The following is a 22,219-nucleotide window of genomic DNA, read 5'->3' on the forward strand; positions in this document are numbered from 1 at the left end:
AATTATGTGTGTTTATAAAATAAAAAGTTGTAACTTTATGTGAATAACTTCATAATCATTAAAAAATTTATACATTATTTTCACATAAAAATATGTTTTATTATATTTTTAATTTTCTTTAAAATTTTTTTTTATTTTTTCAATATATCTAATTCAGACAAAAAATAAAGATTAAAAAAAAAAAAGAGAAATTTACATAATAACATAATTTAAAAATTCATTTTATCAACTGTTATTATTTCTATTAATATAATCTTAAATATTTTAAATATATATAATATTTATATTAGTTCATCACTGGAATAAGTAATTTAATATTTAAATATAAAAGTAAATTTATATAATCTATATATATTATTTCTTTATATACAGTAGCTAATATATTCCATTTTTTATATAAGAAAACAGAGAATTTTTAGTTAATATTTAAGTTAATAATTTCTATTTACTTTTTATACTTCTCTGTAAAATATGTGGAGTTGAACGTTTTTTAAATTTCATAAATAGTTTAATAAAATTTTTTTTAAAAAAAAATTCATAAAATACTAAAAAAAAAATGCAATAAAAGTTTATTCTATTGAGAAAAAAACATAAATTATGAAAACAGAAGTTAAGGAAGAATTACTTTTTCCTTAAGGTTGCTAATAAGGAAGAGGGCAAATTAACTTTAATAATTTTCTCTTCATGTTTAAAAACACTTACTTGTAAACCTGGCTCTAAATATTCTTCTGAAATTCCAAAAATATTTAGAGGAATCTCTATATCTTCATAATTTTCATCTAAACACACAACTATATTTTTTTGTTTATCAGTATACTGAATTTTTACATTCATTTTTACAGGTTCAATTTTTTCTACTTTTGCTTGGCAGGCAAATTTTGTTGATGCACTTTTCAATGTACTTAAATCAATATAAGAAATCTGATAGAATAAAAAATGAAAAAAAAAAGGATAAATAAATATGTATAATATATATATATATATATATATATATATGACAAAATAAATAAACAATAAAATATATGCACAAAAAAATATAAAAAATATATATATTTTCACCATATTTGTGGTAGCTAATCTTCCTTGTTTAATTTGCCTTTGTTCTGTTACTTCACAATATTTATCATTATGCAGAAATATATTACCACTTCTTAACTCATTGACTAGAACAGATACATATTTTTTTAAATTAAAAAAATAATTATTTTCCAATGAGTTATTTAACTTAATTCTCGTCAAAATATTATTTATTTGACCTGATTGAATAATTTTGTTTATGTTCATCATTTTTATTATTATTTTATTTTTTTATAATAAAATTTATAGCTTATTTCCAAAATTTTACATTTATTAAAGAAAAAAAAAATTAAAAATATATCAATCTTTAATTACTTTTTATCACTAATTTTTTTATAGTAAATATTATTTTTCTTTAATATCATAAAAATGGAGTGCTCTATAAACCTTTAAAAATAAAATATGCTATTTTATTGCAAAATGATTTAAATCTTGTTTTTCAATTAATTAAATTAAGAATAATAATAGTAATTTTAATTCTATTTATTTAATTTTTTTTTTTTTTTACCAATTAACATACGAACTTTTACATATATTTATTTTTTCATATGTTCATTCACATTTTTTTTTTTTTTAATCAAAGCAACATTTATTGTAGAATTATTTAAAATTACAGTATTTTTTTTTTATAGTATTTCACGTTATTATAGAAATATATGAAAATTTTTTAGTTACCTTTTAAACATTTTTAATTGAATTTAAAATAAAAGATAAAAAAGACTTCAAACTAAATATTTTTTAAAAAATTGAAGTTTATTTTATAGAGAATTAAAAATTTAAATTTTAAATAAAAAAAAAAAAAAAATTAAAATTGATTAAAAATGATTAATTATATAAAGAAGTTAAAAATACATATAAATTCCAAAAAGAATGAATAAGCATGGTAACAAGTATATTATCTGTATATATATATATATATGACCAAAAAAAAGATAAAAAGAATAAAGGTAGTAAATTAAAGACATTAAGGTGATGAATTGCAAAAAATAAAGATGAAAATATAACAGAATAATGTATGTTCATAAATAAATTCAAACTTTTAAGAACAAAAAACCTATATATATATTCTTCAAAAAAAGGTGCACTAAAACAAGGGCTAATTATACACAAAATTGTTGATATTAATTCTCTTTCATTTACAATTTCATCAATACTATTATCAGAATATACTTCATCATTGTTAAAATAATTTAAAATTATGTTATTTAAAACATCTACTATATTAAAAATAAAATGCGAAAACATGTAACCATATATTACTTTAAAAGACCAACTTTCTCTGTATAGAAAATTCAAATTGCTTTTTTTTTGTTTAAAATAAGGATACAACAATTTCCGAATTATTATTATACTGCATGCTACCCACATAAAGTGGCCGCTTAGTATCTATAAAAAAAAAAGAAAAAAAAGAAAAAAATATATACACATACCATATAAGTACATATGCATTTTTTTTTTTTTATAACTTGTAATGATTTTTTTATATTTTCTGAAACCGAAAACTTAAAAACTTTTAAAAAACTTAAAATATTCTCTGTATATAAGGATATGTATCCTAAAAAAAAAAAAAAGAGAATATATATATATATATTATATATATGTATATATGCGTTTGAAATGTATTTTTTTTTTTTTTTTTTTACCTGACAAAATGTATGATGCAATTAAAAGAACTGATATAGATAAAATATTTTTTTTTTTATTTTCCTGCAATTCTAGCTTAAATCTATTAAAGTTCAATTTCTGTCTAAATTTTTCTATGTTTTTTTTAATATCTTTTAGAAAATATAAAGATGCTAAAATAAAAAGTGTATTATTAAAATCAAGACTCATAAAGATATTTGAATGATTTGGTATTAGCTGATATGGAAGGAGAATAAGAAAATGTTTAGAAAGAAGATAGAAATGTAAAAAAAAAAAGCACACAGAAATGAGGATTTGTTTTTGTAATGAATTTTTAAATAATATATTTTTAGTTTTTCTAAATATATTTTTTATGTATTCTAAACTTTTTATAAAAAGTAACGAATTTTTTTTATAAAAATTAAAAATATATTTCCTTAGTATATTTTGATATCTTCTATTTACTGAATCTTTTTCTTTAGACGAATAAATTTTTACTTTGTTGTAATTGTAAAATTTCTTCTTTTTCAATACATTATAATTTGCAACATTTCTATTTACTATTCCATATCTATTTATGCTTATTTGTGTTTTTTTAATATTATAACTCTCTATATACAACCATAAAAATATATTAAAATAAAAAAATTTAAACATCATCTTTTAATTTTTAACATTTTTTTGTTTAATCTCTTCTTTTTTTTCTTTCATTTTTAATAAGAATAAAAAATAAAGTATTTTATAAAGAAAAAATATATATATACATATACATAAAATCAATAAAATGGGAAGATAATAAGAAAAAATATAAAAGTATTCTCAAGTTTTAAAAATGATAAGAAAATATTATAGAAATTGATAACAAATTAAAAAATATATATATTTATTTTATTTACATATATTATTTTTGTAATAAATATTTATATATATTATATTTTACCCTTAAAAAAAAAAAAAATGAATAAAATGAAAAGGTAAACATATTAACCAAAAGGAAAAAAATTTTGATGAATTTTTTTTTTTAATAAATAGAATTAATACTAAATGTTTTAAACTTCTTAATATAAAAAATATTTTTATACATGTATTTTTTAATTTTATTGAACATTAAAATTTTTGGATAAAAAAAAAAAAGATTAAATATAGATTTAATACTACTAATTATATGTTAATTTTATGTAATATTCATATTTTTATTATTTTACATATTTTTTATGAAGTTTAATGTATATGGATAAAAACTTTGTCTTAAAAGAAATAGAAAAAAGTGAATGTAATTCTGAAATTTTTTTAAACAGTTATTTTGGAACATTAATAAAAGAAAATGATGAAAATGAAATATTAAAAAGTGTAAAAAGTTTAAAAAATGAAATCCAGGAACAAAAACATTATGTGAACAATAACATAAGAGGGGAAATAGAAAATTATAAAGAAAAGATTCATCAAATGAGGTGTTACACTGATACAATGAACGAAAAGTTGATTAATATAAATATAACAAACAAAAGAAGTGAAAATATAACAAATTTGGATAAAAAGAATAATTTATGTAAATTGAAAGAGAAAAAAAAAAAAAGTCAAGAAGAGATGATTAACGTAAGAAAGGGAAAAATTGAAGAAAATAAAAAAAATGAAGGGAATGATGAAGATGAGATTGAAGACGAAAAAATTAATGAAGATGAAATTAAAGACGAGAAAACTCATGAAAATGAGAAAAAGGATGATGATGATGAATTTAAAGAATATGAAAGGAAAAATAATTTAAAGTTTGAAAATTCATTAATAAAAAGTATTGAAGCAAAAACAAAATTAGAAAATATAAAAAAGGGTTTGTTGTTCCTAAAAGTTTTTCCTACGCTGAAAAAAGATATAAATGAATTATTTTCAAAAACAAAAAGTATGAAATTAGATATTGATGATAAAATGAAAAACGCTTTTACGTTACTTAAAAACTTAATATATATAAATGAAAATGAACAAATTATTACATATTTTAAAGAATACTCATCAATTGATGTATCGTTATACTCGAATAAATTCTTTGACGATTTTTTCTCTTTATTAAATGATATCCTATATTCATATATTTTTGATAAAACAAACATTGATTCCAATGAAATATTAAAAGCATATACTATATTATTTAAAACATATTTGAAATTCACAAATATAAAGACATACAACAATGAATATTTAATTAATGAAATTATAAAAAAAATTATAGAATTCATAATTATAAATTTTAAAAAAACATTTCTCAAATTTGTTCACTCTGAAAACGATTCGTTTATATACAATAGCATTATTAATTTTTATCAGTATTTTACTACGTTTATAGAGGAAAGAAAAAATATTATAGAAAAAATATTTTTTAATGTTATATATATAGTAAATAATAAAAGTGAAAGAAATTTAAACAAATTTTCTAATACATCTTGTAAATATTCATATTCCTTACTAAATAGAAAGGAGTTAGCTGAATCTTCTGTTGCAGAAGTAGAAACAAGTGAAATATTTAATGAAAACGAAAATGAATTAAATAAGCAGAAAGTTAACGACTATGTAGAATATGAAGATAATAATATAAATGAAGATTTTAGTTATATAGAAGATTATTTTGTTTACTTATATAAGGAAAGTATATATGTTGTTTGTAATTATATTGAAAATAGTGATTTTATAAAAAATTTAGATTTCTCTAATAAAAATGATAAGACTATTGTAAATAAAAGAAAAAATTTTATATTTAAAATAATGGATTCTTTAAAAATAAGTTTAAATATTTTATCTAATTCTTCCTTTTTTATTTCAAAAAAAAATTTATTTGAAAAGATATTGAGAGAATCTACTTTTATAAATAAAGTTATAATTAATGAATATTTAATTAATGTTACAATAGTTCAACATTTTGATATGGAATATTTTGAAAATATAAATTTAAAAGTGAGCAATTTTGATAGGAATAATTTCATATTAGAAGATAAATTGTTGATGTTTTTTGTTGATATACAAAGGGATATTAAAAATGCGATAGAAAAAAAATATTATGAGGTAGATAATAAGGAAATATTTAACTCTCATTTTTTTCGATTTGTTATTTTTTTTTCTTTTATATGTAATCATGATACAGAATTTCTTTTCCTTTTCATAAATATGTATAATTTTCTATACGAAATTATATATAATATAAAAGAAGAAATAAAAATAATAAAAAGTGAAATTGCTACAAAAAAAAAGGATCAAATAAAAATTAATGAATCTTTACAATTAAAAGAAGAATTTAATGTATCTAATAAGGTTATTGATTTTATAAAAAATATAATTATAATATTCACAAAGTTATTAAATATATTTAATGATATAATAAAAGAATATGAACATTTTAGTTCTTTTATTTTTGAAAAAACATACAATCATTTCAAAAGTAATAATATTTTTAATTACATATCAAAATTTTATTTACAAAAAGAAAAGTATCCATCTGAAATTGAGGCAAATATTTCATACATACATAATTTTTTCTTTAATGGAGATTTTTCAGAAAAATTAATAAATGCCCAAAACATAAGAACACTAAAAAATGAAAGTTCTTCAAAAGATATAGATTCTGAAAAAAATAAATTCACTCTTTCTGAAGAAAATGAAATTAAAAAAAAAAAGGAAGAAAATTCTTCAAACATACAAGCCATTAAAATGATTAAAATAGTTCCAGATAATTCTCCTGATATAAATTTAGATATAGAAAATGAAGAGTGTGGCAAACATCTTTTTAAGTCCTCTTTAAGTAAATTAAACGAAATAAAAAATACAATTTTAAAAAATATTATATATTTTTCTTTAATTCCCCTATATGATTATTTAATCAAATATATTTCAAAAATTATATCTATAAATGATAATGAAAAAATAGAAAATTTTGATCCTGAAGAAAATATTTGCTTAATAGTAGAAACTATTTTCACATACATTGAAATATTTTATGAAAATAAAAATGAATATGTGTTACAACAATTGTTTTACCATTTATCAGAAAAATACGTTTTTTATATAAAAAATGTAAATAATATAAATAAAAATATTATTTTACAAATTCAATCGGACGTGAATTATCTTATCAATGTATGCAAAAAATTTAAAATAAAAAATTATAAACAATTTTTATTACTTTATCATTCTATTTCTTATAGTTTCATTATGAAAAATGATCAAGATCCAAATATGCAATCATCTTTTGAATTATATTTAAATGAGCATATTAACGAAAATGAATTAAGTTTTAGCATTACGAGTGATGATATTTTAAAAAGTATTTGTTACATCAAACAATTTTTATCGTATCAGGAAATAAAAAATTAAATTTATTCAATAATTTTTTATTTGTTTATTTTATTCTATTTTATTTTTTTCTATATAATTTTATTATTGTTATACTTTTTATTTAATCAAGTTTTTTCTTTATATATTTTATCAAAGAAAAAAAAAAGAAAAAAAGCATTTATTTCTTAAATAATAAATTTTTTATTTGCTATTTCAAATATAAATTACAATAACTTTTTCATTTCTCTAAATTAAAAAAATTATGTTATATTTTAAATATTTTTAATTATTCTTCATTACTTTTTTTTTTCACGGAAATGATTCCACATGAAATTAATTACATATTAGAGTATGTGTAATTTTCAATTTTAAATTATATAAATTGTTTTATTTAATCTTTTTTTTTTTTTTTTTTTTCTATATTATTTAAAAATTGTATATTTGTATATATTCATATGGTGAAATTTATTAGCATTTTTATGTAAAAATGAAGACATTTTATCGTTAAAATATATATTTTATATTATAGTTTTATTTTATTTTAATTATATATTCTTATATTTTTTAAAATGAAAATATGATATATTTTCAATTTTTTTTTTGTATATTTCTGTTTTTTTTAAATAAAATCATTGTAAATAATATAAATATAAAAAAAAAATGCGCCCAATTGAACAAAATTTCATCTAATAAAATAAATTTTAAGAGCTTGAATTGTGATAAATTATTTTTTCTTTATTTTAAAAATACAAAAAAATATAATGGAATCCAAAGAAGAAAAAGAGTTTATTTTGAAAGAAGTGGAATAAACGTACCTAAAGATGTAGCTATGTTTGGCAGAACAAACGTTTATTACATAAGAGAAAGTATTTACAATAAAAACGAAAACAATTTAGTTGAAAATGAAATAAATTCGTTAAATATAGAGGAACTTAATGATATAGAAAATTATTATACAGGAAATACAAATATAAGTAACACAGATATAAATAATGCAGGTGATAAATTGAATTCATTTGGTGTTTCAGAGGAAAATAGTAATACTAGTAATATTAACAAAAATACAAATGATGAAGAAGATGAAAAATCAGGTGATAATGTTTTTAATTATATAAATAAAAAAAGAGATTATATTTCTCAAGTTGGAAATACTCCTAAAGTTGATGTTTATGAAAGAACATACAAAGCTGATGAAAAAAAATTACAAAGAATTTTTGAAAATGTAAATGAAGTTAACTTACAATTATTAAAAGATATAAAAAGTATTGATGAAAAAGAAAAACTTATAAATAAAAAAGTAATTGAAAAAGTAAGAGAAGATATAAAAAGGTTTCAAGAAACAAATGAAATTATAGATGTCAAAGGTAATATTATAAAGCAAAGTAGTGAAACAAAAAATAAAGATGAATCAAAAAAAAACACCTCTAACACAGATATGGATGATGAGGAAAAAAATGAAGTAATTAAAAAATTATATATGGTTGATAAAAAAACAGATAAATATTTAGAGGAGGACGTTTATTTTGTTATACAGATGTGGCTACCAGATATTAGAATTGATGATACCCTTATACTTATAGATAATATAGAAAAATTTTATAATGATTTTGACATTTCAAAATATTATGAAAAATTTAAAGAAATAAAAAACAGAAATTTTTCTTATGATTTATCCTCATATGAAATTGAAAATGTTCCTAAAAACATTAATGACGATACCGAAATAGAGTGTGAACATGTTAATTCGTATAATAATACATATAACAAACTGAACAATTATAATTTAAAAAAGTATACATATACCTACACCACTAATGAAAATATGGATACTAAATTTAATAAAAATGAGCCTATGCCCCCTATTGTTCTAATTAATACAAAAAAAAATTTAATGGTTCAAGAATGGGAATGTAAAAATTTTAAAAATAGGCAAAAAAGAGATAAATCTTATGAATATACAAGAATTCAAAGGGCCTTCAGGCCATTTTCTTATGTGGATCTAAGTGACATAAATTGTATATATAAAAACAATTTTCTCCAAGTAAAAATGAAGTTATCTCATAGAAAATACAAAAATGACATTTACCCATTTTTTGTTCCTATTAAAAGAAATTCTGATGAATTACTAGATTTTAATGGATATAAGAAGAATGGAGATAATGCTTGGTCCTTTTTTTGGCATAATTTTAATTATGACAAAGACACAGATTATAGCTTTTTAAATAAAAACATAAAATTAAATATAACAGAAACAAAATTTCAAGAAGTTAGTAAAAAGAAATCAAAGAAAATTATGAGAAAGATTTTAAAAGAAAGAAAAGGGAAATGATACAATTTTTAGTAAAAAAAATATAATCAACTTTACAAATGTAAAATATGATATAAGAAATATGTTGTAATCTTTTAAAATACAAAAATAAAATACATAAAAAGTATCATATAATAAATGTTTAAAATATCTGTACATATAAATAAGTTTATATTTCAATTAGAGATTTTACATACATGAAACTAATTTTTTTTAAAATAAAAATTTATGTATTCATAAAAATGTGTCCAAGATATATTAAGAAATATTGTATTTTAAATATAAAATCTAAATTTTAAAAATATGATCTTAGAAATATAAACTCTGTTATTTTAATATTATTTTTAAATTTGCTTTTTTTTTTTTTTTTTTTATGTTAAATTGTGGAAACTTTAAACTTAAGTTCTATTACTATATAGATTAAGTTTTTTTTTTTCATTGAATATATTAAAAAAAGGCTCAGTTACAAATAAAAAAAATAAATAAATAAATGCAGTGTACACACACATAAAAATTTATTGTCACCTTAAATTGTATATATTTTACCTAATTTTTTTTTATGTATTTTAATTTTTTTAAAATTTACTGAAGGGAGAAACAAAATGCCTGAAATTTTTAATAATTTTTCATAGATTTGATAGATATTAAATTTTTATTAAAAAGAAAATCACATTTTTGTAAATGTAATTCCAGCTTCTGCTTAAAAAGAATAGATCATTTCAAATTTTTATCTCTTATTTTTGTAATTTAAAATTCATTTTTCAAAAAATATATAGTATATAGAGAAAAAAAAAATTAAAAAAAAAGTTTACAGCAGAAGTCAAAAAAAAAAAAAGCAAAAAAAATTAAAAGTGATACAACTAAAGAGATAAAAAGAATGAGAAAAAACTAGCTTTTCACTTTAGTAATAACAATAAATAAAAATGACATTGCATGTGCACCACTATAGTCCATGAAAAAGATGTGTAAGAGAAAAGATCAATATCTGTATTAAATTTATATTATATAAAAAGTTTATTTACCTATATGTACTGTTCATATTATTTAAAATTAAGTAGTTTCTAGCTATATTTTAAGCATTTATGTAAATGTAATGTGTATTTTTTATTTTTTTTTTTTAAATTAATGGTTAATATAAAAACCGTTAATCTACATTTAAAAAATCACACTGGCGAATTTCTTATAGTACGCACATCATACAACAAAAAAAAAAAAAAATAAAATAAAATAAAAAAATAAATTTTAAATTACATTTGATATTAATTTTTCCCAATATACATAAAAAAATATTTTAAATTTTCTTTATTTTTGTTTTTTTAATTTGAAAAGCTTTAATAGTTACAATTTATCTCTTGTCATTTATTTTCCTTAACCTTTTACAATCTCTTTTAAAGTATCATTTTTTTTTTTAATTTTTTTTGAAAATTATTACTATTTTTATTATTATTAATATTTTTATACAAAAAAGGAAAAGAAAAAAAAAATATATTACTAGTTTCATTTTATTTCTAGTATAAAAGATTAATAATTTATATTATTCACATTTTAACGCATGTATTTTTAATGTTGTATCATTTTTTTTTAATCAGAAATGGGATGCACGCAGTCAAAAGCAAATGAACCTAAAGTTCGTGAATTAACTAATGTAGAAAGAAAAAATGAAGAAAATAAAGCAGAAGAGAAAAAAAACGAAACCACCCAATCTTCTATAGGTTCTTAATAAAAATGAAAAAGAAAAAGAATTTTCTATATGTTCATGAAAAAAAAAAAATATAAAATTTGATATCATTATTTTTGTTATAAAAAATAGTAAAAAAATAATATTTTCTAAATAAAACATATATACATATATTCATATGTCTAGAATGAAATTTATCCATATCTTAAAATGAAAAAAAAAATAAAGCTTTATATTATATTATATTACATTATATTATATTATATTATATTATATTATATATTTTTTCTTTTTAATCTATTAACAAATAATATGCATGAAGTTCCTTCATTTTGCGTTTTTATTTCACAGTTGCTCGTAAGGAATTAGATGTAAAGCCACCACCCGTTAAAGCTATACCTAAAATAGTTCCAAAAGCTATTCCAAAAAAAGGAGCTTAAATTATAAAAGATAAAAATTAATAATATTTATAATTTGTAAAAATTGTGTTTTTTATGTTTTTTATAACAATTAAAAATTCTTACTTTCATAATTTCTAAGAGTAATTTAATAAAATAAACTTTAAAATGACATATATTAATAATAACTATATTTGAAAAGGGGATCCTTAGTGTAATTTTTAAGTTTAAAATTAAGGAATTAATTACCCAACTTTATTTTAAACATTGCTTTCATTATTATTAGTTATTATTTTGTTCCTTTTAATATAATTTTATTATAAATTGATATTTTTTTGTTATATTTTTTTTTTTTTTTTTTTTGTGTTTTATGATATATTTTTTTTATTTTAACATGTACACTTATTTTATTACATTTTAAGCCTATTTATTTTTCACATAATTAAAAAATTAACATTTTATAATCTAATTTAATATGTGAATAAAGAATAAAAGTTTTAAACAAGTTATTTTTATATAAAGGATTCCATATAGTTAAGAAAAAAAAGAAAAAAAAATTAAAATTAGTTATAAATTATTAAAAAGATGAAAATAGTAAGCTATGAATTAAAATATATTGGTTTTCTAAGACTTCTAATAAAAATTTATTAAGCGAAGATTTATAATATTAAATATTTTGGATACTATAAATAAATATGATTTCATAATAATTAATTCAAGAATTCTATTTAAAATATAAGTTTCCATTTTTTCTGATTCTTTTTCCTTTGGAAAATATTTGTTTTCATCATCGTTATAAGAATGTTCAAAATTTTTAATATATTTTAAAAAAAAGTCAGACTTTTTGATTTTATCCAAATTTCTCAAGACTTCCCTTTTTTTTTCTAAATTATTTTTGTTATTATTATCGTCTAAATTAATTATACTTTCTCCTTTTTCGTAATTTAATATTTCTATAAATTTATCAAAATTTTTTTCTCCTAATACAGAGTTTATATTTTTTATGAAGCCTTTCTGAATTAAATTATAAATTTTTTGTGTCAAATTAAATAAATATGAGCATAATTTTTCAATGTTATAGCTATGAACTACTTCTTCTATTATATAGTTAAATTTTATAATATCTAGTATTAATTTTTTTAAATTAATTTCTATATTAAATTTTTTTTTAAATATAAATGAGTAATCATAATTTTTTAATTTTCCTAATGATAAAAGAATTTCATTATACTTTTCAATTATATAAATATACTCTGAATGAAATTCTTTAATAATATTATTTATTAATTGGCGTTTACAATTCTTAACGCTAATATAAGAATAAATTATTGATGACCTAATTAACTCTTCATAATATTTTTGCATATAATATTTCTGAGAATTACACTTATATTTTGTACTAGCATTTTCATTAGTAGATTTATAAATCTTTAATATATCCTTAACAAAAATATTATTTGAAATATCTTTTGTTTGAATTTTTTTTTTTTTTTCATTCAAGACATAACCATAATTAAGGCATATACATTCATTATTGTTAGAAAGCAAGTTTATATATTTTCCTATAGAAAAAACTTGCATGAAATGTTTTCTTTGATTTTCATCAACTACATAAATAATTTTATTCGCTTTTTCAAAATTCACTCTATAATATAAAGCAGATAAATCAATAGCGGCATACGTATAAGCAACATCATTTTTTAAAGTTAATATGGTAAATTTTTTCTTCAAAAAATCAATATCCTTTTTTTTAATGTACTCATTGATTTCATCACTTATCTTAATAATATCATAATATTCATCATTACTACTTAAAATATTTTTGCTACTATTATTACTATTATTTTTGTTGCCTATTACTTTTTTTTTTAAAAGAACACAAAATTTATTTTTAAATTCAAAAAGGATATTTGCATCTTTCATTTTTTGTAAAATTTTCGGAACATATTTAACATAAAAACGTTCCCCCTTTTCTATTAATTTTTTTATGTTAAACTTCTTGAATATTTCTTTATTTTCCTATAGAAAATAGAATATGCATATAAATTTATGGATATTGCAAAAAAAAAAAATTAATGCAATTAATAAAAATCTATAAAAATATATATACCTTTTTTGTATTACTACATATGATATTCCATATATTTATAATTTTTTTATCATTTTTGTACATTAATTTTAAACTAATTTTGGTATATTTTTTAAATAAGTCGGATATAGAATAAATCTTTTTTGATAATTTATATATATATTCAATTTTATGTAAACTTATATGAGAAAACTTTTCTGTATCAAAATATTTGTAATTATTATAAAACAGTTGTTCTCTTGTATCATTTACAATTCCTAACCAATGCTGAATAATTCCATCATTTTCTATTTTTTTTGTTTTTTTTTTACCTACACTGTTATTAAATATATTTTCTTCTTTTTCTTCATTGTTACTAAGATTATACGAAAATGAAATATTAATGTTTTCATCTGTTTCTTTAACTTTATCATTTGTTTCAAACATTTTCCCATTACCTTTTAATTCATTTAAGTTAGAATTAAATAAATCTAAATTTATATTATTATAAAATAAAATTAAAAAAGTTATAATTAATGCTATGTTTACATTCCAATCTCCTATGTGGCTTCTTTTTTTAACAGAATAATTAAAAAATTTAAAAACATTACTTAATGCATAACCAAGAAATAGTGATTTTAAATGTCCTAAATGCATATATTTTCCCATATTTACACCACAAAAGTCTAACAAAACTACATTTTTCTTTATTGGCTCTTTTTCTTTTTTCTTTTTTTTTTTTTCTGAATTATCTTTTGTTAAATGTAATTTATAGAAGGTAAAGAATTTTTCAAAAATATATTTATCTCTTAATTTTATATTTAAAATTCCATTAGATGATAAATGGAGCATTTCTATTACATCCAGGCACTTTCTTTTTAAATATTCGATAACATCTTTTCTAATGTCCTTTTTAATTTTAATATAATTTTCTAAAAATACTATTATACTAGTTTGGTATTCAAAATTGTCATAAATTTTATTTTCTTCTAAAAAGCAATATTTAGGTAAACTAAAGGTACTATCCTCTACTATTTTTTTTCCTATATTATTTATTTCCTTATTTAAAAAGGTGTAAATGTTATCATCTTTTAGGTTATACAAATTTTGCTTTACCAATTTTTCACTACTTTTTTTTTGACTATTTTTAAATAATACATTTACGTTGTATATTCTTTTGTGAATCAAAAAAAAAAAATTATTGGCACTATTTTTAGTAATCTTCTTGAATTCAAACAATTTCAAATAAAAGCAGTAAACGATTATTATAAGAGCAACTCTAAGCATTATCCATTATATTTATGTATTTCATATTTTTTTACAATTATTTTATTTTACTTTTTTTATTCATCAAATATTGTTGTAATTTTTACTAAACAATTAATTCTGTTTATACCTAAAAAAATTATAAATAAAAAAAATTATTCCTTAAAAAAAAAAAAAATTACATATTATTTTAATTTATCATAAGCTTTCCAATGAAAAAAAAAAAAGAAGAGAACATATTCTGCAATATCATTTTAAAATATAGAAATATTAATAATATTATATTTACATATGTAATAGAACTTAAACATTTTAAATTTCTTTAATTTTTAATAAATAATATATATATATATATATATATATATATATATATATATACATTAATATATTTATTGTATATATTTTGTATTTTTTTATCTACTAAATATTTTATATTCATTTTTTCTTTTTTTTTAGTATTCTGAGAAAATTTATATATTTTATTTAATTCATTTTTTCTCTTTTATATTATTGAAGTGAATAGTAATAGAAAAAAAAAAAATGAGAAAAATATAATGTTATATTTGATAATTTTAATATTATTAACAAATATAATAAAATCCTTTAAAGTTATGAAAATAACTGTACCTGATACAAGTGGTTTAAATGTTGTAGATAAGAACTTTCAGCCAAAATATTTTATAAAAAATAAATTACGTTTTGTGACACCCTATATTTATACATATAAATTATTTTCCAAAAAAAGATGGATAGGCAAAAAAATATCAGAAGTCTTAGCATCCGAGTTTTGTGCTTATGACATGAATTACTTTTTAGAATCAATAAAAAAAGGATATATAAAAGTAAATAATGAAAATATTTCAAGTGATTATATCATTAAAAATAATGATTTTATTGAGCATAAATTATTATTATTTGAAAAACCTGTTTTATGTAGTAAAATTATAATTTTATATGAAGATGAAAATTTTATTTGTGTATATAAGCCATCAAGTTTACCTACCCATCCTGTTGGTTTCTATCAGTATAATTCACTTCTAAGAATTATACAGAATTATATGGCTATGTCAAAAAATCAAATTTTAAATAATTCAAAAATTGATAAATTAGAAGATGTTATAAAAATAAATTTCAATTTTAAAAAAGCAAATTTTCAGTATAACCCTGAAACTCAAACAAAAAGTGAAAATTCCAATTCACAGAGTAGCAATTCTACAGAAAAATTCGAAGAAAAAAACATGACTTTATGCAATCAACAAGAAAATGAAATTTATAAAGAAGATAATCATACTATTAATTTAGAAAATAAGATAAAAAAAAAAAAGCAAAACTGGTTAAATGAAGAAAATAATATCAATGAATTAAACAAACCATTTTCTAAAGATTTAGATTCTAACAAAAATGCAAATGATCATTTGGATTATTTGAAATATATAAAAGATAAACAGACTAGTATTTTAAATGACTACTCATCTGAAAGTGAAATAAAAAATTTATTTAGTAATAATTTAAATAACAAAAAAGAGGAATTAAATTATGAAAAAGAAAGCACATTAGATGATGAAATGGATAAGAAAATATATAATAAAATTAATAAGAAATTAAATAAAAAAATTAAAAATGTAAATAACATTGAAAAGGTAGATAATAAAAATAACGAGAACTTATATATTTATACACTTCATAGATTAGATAAATTAACTTCAGGTATTGTTCTTTTTGGAAAAAATAAAGAATTTTCTACATCTTTTTCTGAAAATTTATCAAATAATAAAATTAAAAAAACATATATAGCAAGAGTTGATGGAGACTTTAGAAAACTAATTAGAAAACTTTTAGATGAAAACAAGGTCATAAATAATATTTCAAGTATAAATTTAAATGATTTGATGGAGCAATATTGCAATAATTGCAAAAATGATAGCTCTTTAAAATATAATGATGGTGATTCTTTTAAAAATGATATATTTTTGTATGAAAACAATTACAAAAAACAAGATTTTCAAAGAGAAGTAAATATAAATAAATTAATAGACTGTATAAAAGAGAATAATAATGACTTAAAAGATTGTTTTGATGTAAGTAAATATGAAGAAGAAAGTTTTTTTGATGATATTAGTTTTCAAAACACATCTAATGATGAAACTAATAAATTAGAAATGTATCATAAATATTTTGTCATAGATTTTGGATATATGTATTGTGAAAGTAAGAAATTATTAAAATATGTTTTTACAAAATATACAAACTCCAATTATAAAGATTTTTGTGAATATTCTCTAAAACCAAGTATTACTAGATTTATGTTTTTATCATATAATTCTCAGATTAATGAATCAATTATATTGTGTCAACCAATAACGGGAAGAACCCATCAAATAAGAGCTCATTTAAATAGTTTATCATTCCCTATATCTAATGATTCACATTACAATAGAAAATTTGAAGAAGAATATATTAAGAAATCCAATTATTTATATTTCGATGCTGATACTAACGATAATAAAACTTATGAAGAATATAATAGAGAACATGAAATTAATAAAAATTTAACATTATCTGAAAAATATGAATATTTTCCTCTTATTCCATTTTTAAATAAGTCCTTTAATTGGCTTTACGACGAAAATATAAATTTAAATAGTGAATATAATGAAGAATATATAAATAAATATTTTTTTAAAAATATTAGTAACGTTACTTATCATAGCTCAGGAATATTTCTGCATTCTTTCAGATATACATGGGAGAACATGATTGATGTTTTTACTCTTCTACCTAAATGGTGTTATTTATTTTATATACCGAAGAATATTTTGACATTCCTGATATATGGAAATTTATCATAGAATTATTTCTTAATATTAATCGATTAAATAAATTGAAAATCGAAATATAAAATAAAACAATTATATATATAATTAATTTTTTTTTTTAAATATGGCTTCTAAAAAGTAACACAATACCAATTTTCTTATTTTACTTTTTATTTTTATGAAAAGATATTAAAATTTTTAAACAACCTTTTTGGTAAGTCTATTACTTTAAAATTATGAAAATGTTGTCATTTTATTTTATTTTATTTCACTTTTTTTTTTTTTTATTTCTTACTCTTATTTGATATATATTAAATTTTCTGTTAAACATATATATATATATATATATATTTAATTATTCTTTTATTTCCAAAAATAAAATTAATAGCCAAGAACATATTTTTTATTATATACACTAATTTTTTTTTTTTTAAATACATAACAATATTCTTTTATTGATTGAAACAAAGATATCATTTAATCTATATATCTTTTTTTTTTCATAATATGCATATATTTTAAGATTTTTAATTATAAAATAAATAGTTTCATTATTACTGAAGACAAAAAAAAAAAAAAATACAATTTTGAATTAAATTTAATTTAAAAAATTATTGTATATGTTTTCATTTGGTAGAGAAGAAATAAAAAAAAAGTAATTTTAAATAAAATAGTACCTTTTAAAACAAATAAAAAGTTTAATAATATAAAACAAAATAATACAAAATATAAAATAAAAATTAAAAGTATAAAATATTACTTATAAGCACTATCTTCTAATTAATATGATGACAACTAATAATATATATTATTTGTACAAAAAAAAAATAGAATAATGAAATAAGTAAAAAAAATAGATATGTAAAGTAACTAAAGAAACAAATAAAATAATTAATTTGACAAGTAGAAATTAAATAGATAAATGAAATCATTAAATTGATATATAAAATAATTAAATAAAAAATAACATTAAGAAAATGAAAAATATAATTGATAAAAATAATGTGTGATTAAACATATGCTATATTTGAAAATTTTTAGGCTTTATATTTAATTTTTTTTTATATTGTTTTTATTATTATTTTATTTTTATGTGAATCATTAAATACGTTGTATGTAATTTTTATACCATTTCTTTTTGTTAAAGCTTCAATTTTCATATTGCTCCAGACGTATTTTATATTTACAATTTTTATGAAATTTTGATAAATGCTTTGGTTCTCTTACATTATTACTTGATTCTTCAAAAGAATGCCCTTTTTTTATATTTGCGTTAAATAAAAATAAGGAACTTTCATCTGAAAAACTTGCGAACCTCTTATTATTTTTTAATTGTCCTTTTCTATTTTTAGATAAAAAGTGAGCAATATTTGCACTAGTGTCATTACTTTTAATTTTATTATTATATGTTTTATGATAAATTAAATTATCATTTTTTTTTTTTTTTTCTTCATCTTTAAAAATGGAATCTTCTTTGCCTCTTTTTTCTGTAATAGTTAAATCAGAATTTTGCAATTTTAAGTGTCTTATTGTTTTTATTAAGTTTCTATTTTTTTTAATTAAGTATGAAATTTCCTCATTCATATTGTCTATTTTCTTTTTCTTTTTTTTAAGTTTTTTTTTTGACATACTCAATAATTTTTTATTTTTTAAATATTTTTGTTCCACTTCTATTATTTGTTTACTAATTAAATTTTCTTTAATTGTTTTATTTTCTAATTCTTTTGTAAGTAATTCAAGTAATTGTGCCAAATTTTTAATATCACCATCTGTTTTATTAACTTTTTCTAAAACAATTTTTCGAAATTTATCAAATGAATCATCCTGTTTTAAATGAGTTAATTCTTCATTCATTTTTTCAATTTTATTTAAATGCATACCAATCTCTTCACATAATTTATCCTTTTCTTTTTTCCCCTCTTCAATAGTTTTCTTGAATCGTTCACATTCGTCATTTAATATCTTTAATTTAGTTTCATTTGCATCATCTAAATTTGTTTGTTCAATTTTACTTTTATCTAAAATATCTTTATGCTCTTTTATTATATTATTCAGACTTTCATTTAGTTCTTTTTCCTTAATTAGTCTCTCTTGAGTTAAATCTAGTTCACTTTGAAGTTCAATGATAGTTTTCTTTAATTCATTTTTTTTCTTTAAGTAATTTTTTTCATTTTTATAGAATTCTTTTTCTCTTTCTAAAAAAATTTTCTTTTCTTCCTTAAAGAACTCAGAAATAGGTAATGTGCTATTTTTTATATCATTTTGTAGCTTTTCTAATTCTTTTTTATAAAAATTTCTATCTCTTTCTAATTCATTTTGCCTTTCAAGCAATTGGAGATATAGCCCTCTTAATCTATTCGTTTCTACGAATTCAACACTATAAGATTCTTCTTCATTTATATGCAACTTTTTGTATTTTATATCATCTATAATTCTAGTTATCTCATATTTTCTTCTAAAATTTTCCTCTTTTAAATTTTTTATTTTATCTTCTAAAACATTCATATCTTTTTCTTCTTTATGGGAACTTTCATTTCCATTATAATCTCTGTATTTATTTTTTATATCGGAGGAATTATTATTATTATTATTATTATAAAAATGAAGATTTTTAATCAGTTCATCATTTGAAATATACAAATTTTTTACTTCATGTATTTTTTTACCACTTTCTACAAATGTAAAATGTAATATTTTCTTATTTTTATCTTCTGCGCTGATGAGTCTATCAGATTCATTAGAATCAGAATCATTATATATTATTTCAAAATCATATATATTTTTTGATAATTTCTCTTCTCTATCAACTGAAAAAACTCCTTTACCATTTTTATTAATTTTAAATATATATTTTTTTCTTCCATATGAATTATTAGAATTGGATCTAGATTTTTTATATTTGAAATTGGAAGAAGAAGAAAAAGAACTAGAAGAATTTGAAGGATATTTTCTTTCTTTTTCACCTTTCTTTTCATTATCTCTTTTATTATGAACATTTCTACTATATCCATTTATAGATGATGAAAGATAATTAATTGGTGCCTTTGAATTATTATTTAAGTTGCTACTTTGACTATTGGTCATGTATGTTTTCAAAAAATTATTTGATCTTGTTATAATATTACTATTTAGTGAAGAACTATTATTTATTTGTTTATTTTTCATAGCAAGGGATATATTACCTTTATTTAATTCTTTATTTTCTAAAAATGAGACTTTTAGTTTTGTTTCTGTATTGCTAAAACTCTTTTTTGTTAGATTGAACTTATTTAATAATTTATCAAAGTCATTTTTTTTTGATTTATAGTTTAAAAAAATTTTATTGTTTGATTTATGCTGAAATTGATGATTTGAATAAGATGAATTTCTTTTTTCTAATATTTTTGTATTTTCATTTTGTATACTATTATTAAAATAAGCAAGGCTTTTTTTTTCTTCTTTATTCTCTAATAACATGTTCTTTACTTCATTAGCAAAATCTTCTTTCTTTAAGTTTTTTGATTTATTTGTTTGTTCATTATCACTTGCTTTTTCACTATTTGAACATGTACGTGATGATGCTGGAGGTGCAGTTGAAGACTCATCCATTTGTGAGAAGGTTTCATCATTTCGATTTAGATAATTTAAAATTTGTTTTCCTATGTTATTTATTCTTTTTTCATTTTTTATTTTATTTATCTCTGATTTACTTTTTTTTTTGTTGGCTATTTTGTTACAGTGTTCCCCATTAATCTCACTTATATCTTTTATTTTTAATATTAGATCAGATAATATGTTTTGCGAATTTTCATAATTTAAATTTTTTATATCATTTGATTTAATTAAACGCAAAATATCTTTTAATATATTTCTTTTTTGATACATATCTTTTAGATTTTTTACATTTTCTTCTTCACTAATATTTGTTTTATTTATATTTTCCATTAATTTTTTTATGTATTGATCACCTTCTAAGTTTTGTGTTGTTGAACTTTCAATGTAATCTTTTCTTTTATCTAATAAAAATTTTATATACTTTGAAAAAAACTCATTTAATTCTTCATATTTTCTTTTTTTTCTTTTATGATAATTTCTTTTTACAATATCACATATTCTTTTATTTTTAGTTATCTTCTGTTTATTTTTCAGGTAATTAATATCTTCTGTTATTTCCATTATTTCATCATTTAACTGAGTAGTTACATTTTGTAATAAAGCTAATAGCACTTCTTTACTCATTTTTTTTTTTTACAAAAAGAAAAAAAAATGACTTCTGTTGAATTAACACAATTATTTTTAATATTTAATTCAGTTAAGGAAAACTATGTAATTTTCAGTATTTACTGTCTTTTTCAAACAAAATATTTATTTGTAGTATAATTATTAAAAACTTAAAATATAAAAATATATTTAATTTCCAATGTTATATATGTAAAATATCCAACACTGTTATAGTTATTTTATGAATTAATAAAATAACATCTTTTTAAATAGAAATTTAAACAATTATAAAATTTAAATTAAAATATGGACAAAAAGGTAGTGTATATATAAATATATGATTTTTAGAAGACAAAATCGAACTTTTCATTTATTTAAAGTTTATATATATGATGAATAAAAGGATATAAATAATATAAAAGTAAATCTACTCAATATAAAATTATAAATTATTTTATTAAAAATAAA

The 22,219-nt window shown here is 18.3% G+C and overlaps 8 protein-coding genes across 8 annotated transcripts; 4 read left to right on the forward strand and 4 right to left on the reverse strand.

Annotated features, from left to right (window-relative positions):
* Positions 1-621: 621 nt before the first annotated feature.
* On the reverse strand, positions 622-1,287 carry PRELSG_0710800 (conserved Plasmodium protein, unknown function; the record flags this gene model as incomplete). Its single annotated transcript, XM_028675798.1, has 2 exons — positions 622-921; positions 1,060-1,287. 2 exons carry the CDS (start codon positions 1,285-1,287, stop codon positions 622-624), a joined length of 528 nt encoding a protein of 175 aa, XP_028532351.1.
* A 615-nt stretch (positions 1,288-1,902) lies between these two features.
* PRELSG_0710900 (protease, putative) lies at positions 1,903-3,360 on the reverse strand (the record flags this gene model as incomplete). The annotated part of the gene is made up of 3 exons (XM_028675799.1): positions 1,903-2,463; positions 2,544-2,632; positions 2,721-3,360. The coding sequence occupies 3 exons, from the start codon at positions 3,358-3,360 to the stop codon at positions 1,903-1,905; spliced, it is 1,290 nt and encodes a 429-aa protein (XP_028532352.1).
* A 570-nt stretch (positions 3,361-3,930) lies between these two features.
* Positions 3,931-7,056, forward strand: PRELSG_0711000 (conserved Plasmodium protein, unknown function; the record flags this gene model as incomplete). Its single annotated transcript, XM_028675800.1, has 1 exon — positions 3,931-7,056. One exon carries the CDS (start codon positions 3,931-3,933, stop codon positions 7,054-7,056), a length of 3,126 nt encoding a protein of 1,041 aa, XP_028532353.1.
* Positions 7,057-7,594: 538 nt separating this feature from the next.
* Positions 7,595-9,346, forward strand: PRELSG_0711100 (conserved Plasmodium protein, unknown function; the record flags this gene model as incomplete). Its single annotated transcript, XM_028675802.1, has 1 exon — positions 7,595-9,346. One exon carries the CDS (start codon positions 7,595-7,597, stop codon positions 9,344-9,346), a length of 1,752 nt encoding a protein of 583 aa, XP_028532354.1.
* A 1,570-nt stretch (positions 9,347-10,916) lies between these two features.
* Positions 10,917-11,443, forward strand: PRELSG_0711200 (conserved Plasmodium protein, unknown function; the record flags this gene model as incomplete). The annotated part of the gene is made up of 2 exons (XM_028675803.1): positions 10,917-11,037; positions 11,355-11,443. 2 exons carry the CDS (start codon positions 10,917-10,919, stop codon positions 11,441-11,443), a joined length of 210 nt encoding a protein of 69 aa, XP_028532355.1.
* Positions 11,444-12,034: 591 nt separating this feature from the next.
* Positions 12,035-14,756, reverse strand: PRELSG_0711300 (arginine--tRNA ligase, putative; the record flags this gene model as incomplete). Its single annotated transcript, XM_028675804.1, has 2 exons — positions 12,035-13,420; positions 13,512-14,756. The coding sequence occupies 2 exons, from the start codon at positions 14,754-14,756 to the stop codon at positions 12,035-12,037; spliced, it is 2,631 nt and encodes an 876-aa protein (XP_028532356.1).
* A 533-nt stretch (positions 14,757-15,289) lies between these two features.
* On the forward strand, positions 15,290-17,584 carry PRELSG_0711400 (pseudouridylate synthase, putative; the record flags this gene model as incomplete). The annotated part of the gene is made up of 1 exon (XM_028675805.1): positions 15,290-17,584. The coding sequence occupies one exon, from the start codon at positions 15,290-15,292 to the stop codon at positions 17,582-17,584; it is 2,295 nt and encodes a 764-aa protein (XP_028532357.1).
* A 1,116-nt stretch (positions 17,585-18,700) lies between these two features.
* PRELSG_0711500 (conserved Plasmodium protein, unknown function) lies at positions 18,701-21,769 on the reverse strand (the record flags this gene model as incomplete). Its single annotated transcript, XM_028675806.1, has 1 exon — positions 18,701-21,769. One exon carries the CDS (start codon positions 21,767-21,769, stop codon positions 18,701-18,703), a length of 3,069 nt encoding a protein of 1,022 aa, XP_028532358.1.
* Positions 21,770-22,219: the final 450 nt, after the last annotated feature.

Source organism: Plasmodium relictum, assembly GCF_900005765.1.
Source record: "Plasmodium relictum strain SGS1 genome assembly, chromosome: 7".
Taxonomy (NCBI): domain Eukaryota; phylum Apicomplexa; class Aconoidasida; order Haemosporida; family Plasmodiidae; genus Plasmodium; species Plasmodium relictum.